Source organism: Zea mays, chromosome 6, assembly GCF_902167145.1.
Source record: "Zea mays cultivar B73 chromosome 6, Zm-B73-REFERENCE-NAM-5.0, whole genome shotgun sequence".
Lineage (NCBI taxonomy): Eukaryota > Viridiplantae > Streptophyta > Magnoliopsida > Poales > Poaceae > Zea > Zea mays.
The window spans coordinates 107,601,624-107,609,493 of record NC_050101.1 but is presented as its reverse complement, the minus strand read 5'-3'; the positions used below and the strand labels follow the sequence as shown (position 1 = coordinate 107,609,493).

The 7,870-nt window shown below is 43.1% G+C and overlaps 1 protein-coding gene across 1 annotated transcript; it reads left to right on the top strand.

Annotated features, from left to right (window-relative positions):
* Positions 1–884: 884 nt before the first annotated feature.
* Positions 885–3,080, top strand: LOC103629718 (uncharacterized). Its single transcript, XM_008650834.4, has 3 exons — positions 885–2,381; positions 2,506–2,552; positions 2,634–3,080. Exons 1-3 carry the CDS (start codon positions 2,294–2,296, stop codon positions 2,922–2,924), a joined length of 426 nt encoding a protein of 141 aa, XP_008649056.1. The 5' UTR covers positions 885–2,293; the 3' UTR covers positions 2,925–3,080.
* Positions 3,081–7,870: the final 4,790 nt, after the last annotated feature.

Here is a 7,870-nt window from a genome sequence, read left to right as displayed (position 1 = left end):
CCATTGGCCGGCCAGGGCCTTCGAGAAGGATTTGATTCAGCCTTCTCGTTGTTCTCTTGAAGAATTTGGAAGCAGAGAAACACGCAGAATTCGAAAAGCATCTGCATATTGTTTCATGATATTGTTTTGTGGATGTGGGAACTTAAACTTAGTGTCTAATTGAATGTTTTATTGTTTATATTCTTCCGTAATCAGCTTTCACATTGGTTTCCGTATATTTATAGAATGCTAAGTTTTAAAGGATACAGTTTAAATCTCATAAAGTTATTTTTAGTTCAGGACAGGGGAGTACGCTTGCAAGAACAATGCCTACCGTCCAATTGTTTGTGTCAAAATACTATGGAAAATGTGTATGAGTGTGTCCACCTAATTTTTATATTGATGAGCATCTCCAATAGAATAGTTAAATGACTTGTCAAACTAAATTTTAGCTACTCAACAGTAAAATAACTTTTGACTAACTATCTGATTTTTCAAATTGACTCTCCCACTAGCTAAATTTGGATAGCCACATGACTAGTAAAACTAGATAGATAGTCTGTTGAATTGAGATGCTATATAGAGTATAATTTTTATAAAAATGTATATAGATGGTTAAATAGAAAGCCATAAATAGTCTCTTGGAGATGTTTTTGTTAGAAATGCTCTCGCTAAATCCTATAATGATAAAAAGAGGTGAAACTGTTGCTTTCGGGATCTCGCTGCCCGTGTCGCCCATTTTTTCTATATCTCATTGTGAATTATGCGAATGTGTATCGAATATGCATAGTCAAGTGCTTTTGCCAATGAAACCTTGGAACTCACTCGTACTCGTACAACCCTCGATCCGAGCTGCGCGCGGCTACCGTGAGTAGGAAAAATGTGTCGCTGCCTGCCGCCACGATCGGAGCGACGGAGCGCACGCCCTCGTGCTCCGCATCCCCAGTCCCCTTCTCTCGCTCCTTCGACGCCGCCGCCGCCTCCCCAGTCCCCAGTAAAATTAATGCGAATGATGCGTCCGGCGGCGTCCGAGGCCCCGGCGCACGTTCGCCCGCCTCCCCTTGCTAAGGCCGGCGCTCCCTCTGCCTCGGTTTATTTCCTCCATTGCCGGCTCTGCCGGGTGGACCCACCAGATCGGACCTCGTAGCCGGCCCCGCCGCGGGAGCTGCACCGCGGCCCACGACGTCGCGGAAAGCGGCAGCCTGCGTGTCGCGTCGACCACCCCGCTGTTCTGCCCGAGAGCTGGCGTGTCACGTTCGCCTGGCAGCGCGATGGCGCCAATGTTCTGCCCGAGAGCTGGAGGCGTGGAGGTCAGCCATGAGCCACGGCGTGACCCCCGACGTGGTGTATGTGTGCGGCTGCCCCCACGATGCTACAGTGTCTACCGCCTGTAGCGCGACGCCACCAGGGACCAGGGCCGCCATGGCCACTTGGCCAGCAAAGCAAAGCAAAGCAAAGAAGAGACATACCCAACACCTGACATTGTATCAATTGGTGATGTCCCCGGTCGATGCACTACAAACTCCCCCAACACCCGAAGAACAGATCACCGACGACGACCTCGGTCAGTGGGGAAAACAAATGAAGGACGCAGCGCAGTGATCTGAATCATTCCACTTCAGAGTTCGTTCAGATGCATGGAATGGAATAGGCAAACCGCAATGCCGAGACAATGGCACGCATGCTGCTAGCTGGTAAGTCTCAGAAGACCGTGTTGGCTGTCTCTCCAGGTACAGTATCAGTATGCTTGTCCAGGGCGGCTGTTTCACACCACCACCAGTTGTCTCTAGATTATCACCTAATTTGATGATTCAATATGGTCGCGTTGCTTAAGATCAACGGGAGGTGAAACTCTAGGTTCTGGCCTTGTTTACTGACACCCTCTCCAGTTGGCGACTAAAGTTTGCCCCTTCTTCCACACTGTGATCAAAATCATCTATCTCAAGCAATTTGCCAATCCTTGAAGCACTCTCACTGTGCATGAGATCCTAGGAAACTAATCTTTGGCAAATGGCAATGGACAGACTTTGAGATCTCCCAGGCACATGACATGAATGAATATGCTAGATTAAGCCAATAAAAAAATTGCCGGGGACCTGCCTAGTTGTATGGATTAAAGTACAGGTCCAACAATTCTTCTATGAATAGAAAGAGGAGGTATTGGAACTCTGCTTTGACCAATATAATGGAGTACACATGTCTCTCTGAAGGCCTATAAAACTACCCTTCCTTTGTCCTGCTTTCCCTCTCCTTCCGTTTCTGTTAGTTTAATGACAGACATACCTAAAAAGCAAGCAGGGCTGAACAGTTAGTTATGCGGCCGTTAAACTGTGTAAGCTTCTTGCTTGGGCTGGCCGTCGTCTCGGACACCCTTGGCCCCTTCGTCGCCATCGCGCATAGAGGTTAGACATAATCATCTCCCTTCTCAGTTTAAGCATGCATGTTTGATGAACTTCCCACCTCGTTCCCTTCTCAGTTTAAGCATGCATGTTTGATGAACTGACACACCTTCCTGTCTGTTTTCAGAATTACTCTCAGTAACTGGCAGCAAGGGGGGAGCAGATATCAAGCTGGTAAGAATCTGAAGCAATGTCAAGTAATAAAACATGTAGCCATATGGCTCATCCAGAAACTAATGAATGTGCCGAATGCAGGAACTCAGTGTTGGCAAGATCAGGACAGGTGAGGAGACCGCCAGAAGCAACGTACTGACAGGTCGAAGGCTGGCTTTCGGAGATGCAGTCATGGAGCAGAAGGAAACAGAGAATTCCGGAATCAGAACAGACTCAGGTGCAAAATATGCTGTTGGAAAATGCGGACATGGAGGAGGGAAGGACTTAAGTATGAATTGTAGCAAACATACACCGAAGGTTTACTTCGATGGACACATTCCCTTCACTGCTGATTACCGTTCACCCCGGAAACACCCTCCCAAGAACAACTAGAAGTAGATAGGGTATACCCATGTAGCATATAACTAGCATGTTTTCCTCTCATTTTTCTTTTGGTTTGCCATCCTAAATGTCGAATATGGCTTTTTCCTTCTTGTTAGATACATGTGTTTAGTTATGGCTAAAAAAAATAACTGGTCCTTCTCCTCCTATGTGGTGAATCATGATACTTATGTTCCACTTCTTTTGGTAGACTAACCTCTACTCTAAGTGCTATGATTGAGATATATTATGTCCACACCAAGATTGGGCAAAGATGGCACTCATAAGGTGATGATGGTAGTCGCCATATGTGATTAAGTGCTCAACATTTGAAAATTAACAAAGAGAAAAACAAAACCCTATAACCTCAAGACAACATATAAAATAGGGATTTTATTTTGTGGACCAAGATGTAATAGAATGTGTGATCAGGTTTAGGATAGATGACCATACTATTAAGATGAGAGTTTTATTAGTAATCTCAGCCATTTAATGCCACTAAATATTTGGATCAACATGTATTTGTATATAGGCTTAAGTGACACTACGAAGAGCGAGTGAAAATGTTTGTGAAAACACTTTAAAAATGCTAACTCTAGACTTACATATTTAACAAAATATTTAAGAGTCGGTTCACTTGCATCCTTACAACTATTGAGCATCCACCGTACTTACCCAGTGTGGCACCGGACTGGTGCACCGGTCAAGAGGGCTAGTTTTTCTCTCACACATGTTTCATCCGAGCATAGTGGTGTCCGGTGTACACCAACCAAACAAGGGCACCCGGACCATGTCTGATGAAGCCAAGTCGAGCACATAAATGAGTGCTTTTTCTAAAGGGGACACTAGACATGTCCGATTTGACACCACATAGGGCTACTGTCCTATTTTTTAGAGGGTGTTCTTCGAGCATTTGTGTGCCAACACACATTAGACAAGTTCAGTGTGCACTAGACAAGGGCGCCGAATAAGCGTCTACAGCGGCTAGTTGAGTTGAATGTTGGAATTTGACATTTAAGCATGTCCTGTAAAGTTGTCCGGTGCTAGTGTGGAGCATCCGGTTCACCCGCAGTTAGCCCCAAAAGGGTAACGGTTAGACTGTTTGACGGGGTTACAAATACCCCTTTAGCTGGCCAAGGCCACCCTTTGAGAGCTGAAAACACGCTCCACTAACCTGCACTCAAATATTTTCACATTTGGGTGGGATTAGAGAGCCTCTAGTGCATTTGCATTACGTTTTTTTTATCCTTGTGGCACTAGTTAGAGCAACTCCAAAAGGATGTTAAAATTTTTACCCCAAAAACTAATTATTAAGAGTAGGCTAAAAAGTTTTATTAGTGATATTGATGGGTACTCCAACAGTTTCTCTAAATATGACATGTGGCGCAATCTGTATAGTCGTCGGGAGGCTCTGGATGATCCGATACGTTGAAGAATGGATTGGGGAGGGATGAAACACACCAAAATATGAGGGAGAGTAGGCTGTGGATGCAGGACGCGAATTTTTTATGAAGAATGAGAGAGTTGTTGGAGTAAAAAAACCTCTATTCTTGACTAATATTTGTTTTAGGGTTAGTTTACACGTTCTTTTGGAGTTTCTAGGCATGACGGCTGATTTGCTCGGGTTACTTTCGATGGTTGTTGTCATCTAGACAGAGTCTTAGAGTTGAAAAGATCATTGAGTAACTATTGTGATTGTTGTCGGCTCCGATAGAAGCAATTGTATGGGGTTCTTGTGCTTAGGAAGAACAATGTGTCCTTCTCGTTTTCTCTTCCCCGCCAATAAGAAAGCAGTTGCTCGGACATCGGAACTCCTCAGCTCCTCTGCCAACGTGGCAAAGCAGACGTCATCATTTGCAGATGACGTTTAAATTTCGACGCACCATGTGGTATATGCATCCTCCAGCGCCGCAGCATTTGCCACTACTACCTTGTCAATGAGGTCGTAGAACTTGCCGTTGAGGTATACTGCTCCTTGATGGGGAGGGAGCTCGGCCAACTGCTTCCGCTCCTTCCGCGCGTGAGGGGCTTCCTCTGCCTCTAGACGGCCGCGGCCGACTCATCGGCGAGAGAAGCCAGGCTCTTCGCCAGAGACACCGGCGGCGGTTCGACAGCTTGCTCCGCCGCGAACTCAACACCATCGAGCGAGGAGTGATGCGACCTGTACCGCCAGAAGCATGCGGCGTAGTCTCCTGGTTCCAGGAACAAATATGGATAAACGGACATAGATATTTTTTTTAATAATGGAAACAGTTTCCAGACTTTTGCACAGCCCAGCAGCTCCTGATTTATTAACTTAGTTTAGGAGTCACAAAACCGAAGAGTATTGGAGGGGATAAAATTTCTTTCTTAAGACTAGTTTGGGAGTCTAAATACGGGAGGGATTAGAGGAGCTAAAATCCCCTCCTTATTCAAAATTATATAAGGAGAGATTTTAGCCCTTTAACCCCTCCGGTTTTGTGGCTCCTAAACTAGTCCTTATATAATTTTGAATAAGGAGGAGATTTTAGGTCATTCAATCCCCTTCGGTATTTAAACTTCCACACTAGCCCTAAGAGCATCCCCAAGAGTTTTCCAGTCTCTCCTAAATCAATTTTTTTAGAAAAAAACATAAAAATATGTCTTCAACAGTTCCCCTGAAACATCTCCAAGAGCTTCCCAGTCTCTCCTAAAACAAGTTTCTTTTGGAGCATTTTATCTGTGATGCTGAAAAGGGACAAATTAAGTAACGTTCTAGTAGGTAATGATAAAGACTTACAGTCCATGGAGATAACCTATTTGCCATTTAAGATTGCAATCACAGACTTAGTGTGCGCTTGTAGAAAGGGCTGAACAGTACAGAAGCCATCTCTATGGTGATCCAGATGGCCATGTCCATTTTTAAACCAATATGCCATCAGGAGACCTTTGGTCACGGGATGCGTAAATATGGATCAATAGATATCTACCTCTTGTCTGGAAGTATCTATCATTTCTTCTGAATATTCCTAGTTAGAAAATAGTTTAACTGCTACATTTGACAGAGGAATAGTATTAAGAATTTATAATCAATCAATAAGAATAAAAAAATCATGCATATTCACACAACTAAGGTTGCAAACTGTTTTTTTTTTTCCTACTGTGTTCGCATCTATCTTTGGATGAGATTGGATATAACCACTCTTTTAGATAGAAGCAATCCTGCTCAAAGTACTACCACTATTTACTCTCGTTTTGGTATTACCAGTATCTACAACTAGTTTTTTTCGTTGTTGCTGTTAAAGCAGAACGACATGTTTGTGCAGTCCACAGCTTTGCTTTAATAGCACTCCAGCTGCTCTAAGAGTGTATCTTAGAACATGCATGGCTAACTGTTCTAAATCTCATCAAAATAAAATGAATGAGAATGTGCATAAACTAATTCCTAGCTAGGGTCTGTTACAAACATCCTTTGAGCCTTCATTAACAGTCAAAATGTGAAATCCAAGATCTAGAACATCATCTTTTAGATAGCAGATTCATGAACATACAATAGAATCCTTGCAACTTAACATGATTGATATACCATGTTTTAATAACTCAATATTAAGCAGAAATATGTAAGGAACACTTTGCGGTTCCTGACATGTGGGCTCTACATAACACATTCACTCATTTTTCATGCAAATTAAGAGAAAACGTTCAGTTACTAAATGTAAAAAAAAAACAACCATGACACTATCTGTGCAGTAAATGAATGCAGACTTTCAACTCAACCGAGAGACAACAATTCATAAGGTAAGAAAACAAACACTGGATATACAGAGTTCCAGTGAAGAGATTGCAAGGTGGAGATGAAATGACCATGATGCACATCTATATGTACCTTTTCTTTCTATTATTGTTGTCTATTCCTTTGTAGCCTCAAAATGCAATAACTTGATCAAGATTTGAAGTTGATACAGGGATGGAGCTCATTTTGCTTTTATCCCTCACAAGCTCCCCCCCCCCCCCCCCCCCCCCACCAGATTTATTAATTTATTGAATATCAGAAGATGTATATGTACCCCCTGCACACAATTAATGTGACATAAAGGTTTTGTGCCCTGAAATTATTTTATTCTACTACAAGGCATGAAAACCCTCGGTGTGGGACTGCGGCTGTGCCATTGCTCCTCAAACTATCAAATCTTTGCACAGCGCAAACTCGAATGACCATCTCTGCAACAAAGTAACTAAGAGTTGTAGTCGGGTAGGCGCAGTTAAGTACCGTAGAATCCACCTACATTATTGTTTTTTAGTCTTAAATTGGAATGATTTGATTTCAACATCCCCACCCAGTACCCACGTATGAGATGGCCTGCTATCATATCAATGCCATCGGTCAGCTCTCTACGGTTTTGGGCCCAGATCTTCAAGTTCATTACCACCAGTGTAGGTGCTGCCTGTATCGGCCGATGCTATGGATGATTTCCAAAATCCACGAGTTTAGGTCAGTTGTCATGTCAGCAAAACGTTAGTGAAACGACCAGTTCTGAACTCTGATCCATGCTTCCTAATTAATTCTCTAGCATTGCCTTTAGCCCAAGGTGGCAAAACAACATCACCAACCTGAAAGCATCATTTAAAAAGGTTACATGTTTCTATTGCCTTTCTTCAGTTTTCCCAAACATAGAATTCACAGAACCTTGAACCTGTGGGATTACAATTCAAAGCACACAAGCATATTTACACCAATGAGTAATATTAAGGGAAAGTTTGGATGGCTGAAGAACTAACCTTTTTAGTCTGCGTGGCCAAAAAAAGGATCAGTTTCTGTCCTGCATACAGTCCATAATAATTCCTAGACAAAACATAGTGGCATGCCTCAATAGGGAGACAATTCACTTGGGCCAATAACCTTCCACACCCAACTTTCGAAAAGTTGGATCGTATTTTGGTTAATACAGATTGGGAAGCTAAATATCCTTTATCCTCTGTAGTGGCGTTGAGTAGAGATA

Bases quoted from the DNA above. Each gene is read 5' to 3' on its own strand.
- LOC103629718 (XM_008650834.4), top strand. From the start codon at position 2,294: ATGCGGCCGTTAAACTGTGTAAGCTTCTTGCTTGGGCTGGCCGTCGTC. The intron at 2,382-2,505 runs GTTAGACATAAT...GTCTGTTTTCAG, and splicing joins CGTCGCCATCGCGCATAGAG to AATTACTCTCAGTAACTGGC. The intron at 2,553-2,633 runs GTAAGAATCTGA...TGCCGAATGCAG, and splicing joins GGGGAGCAGATATCAAGCTG to GAACTCAGTGTTGGCAAGAT.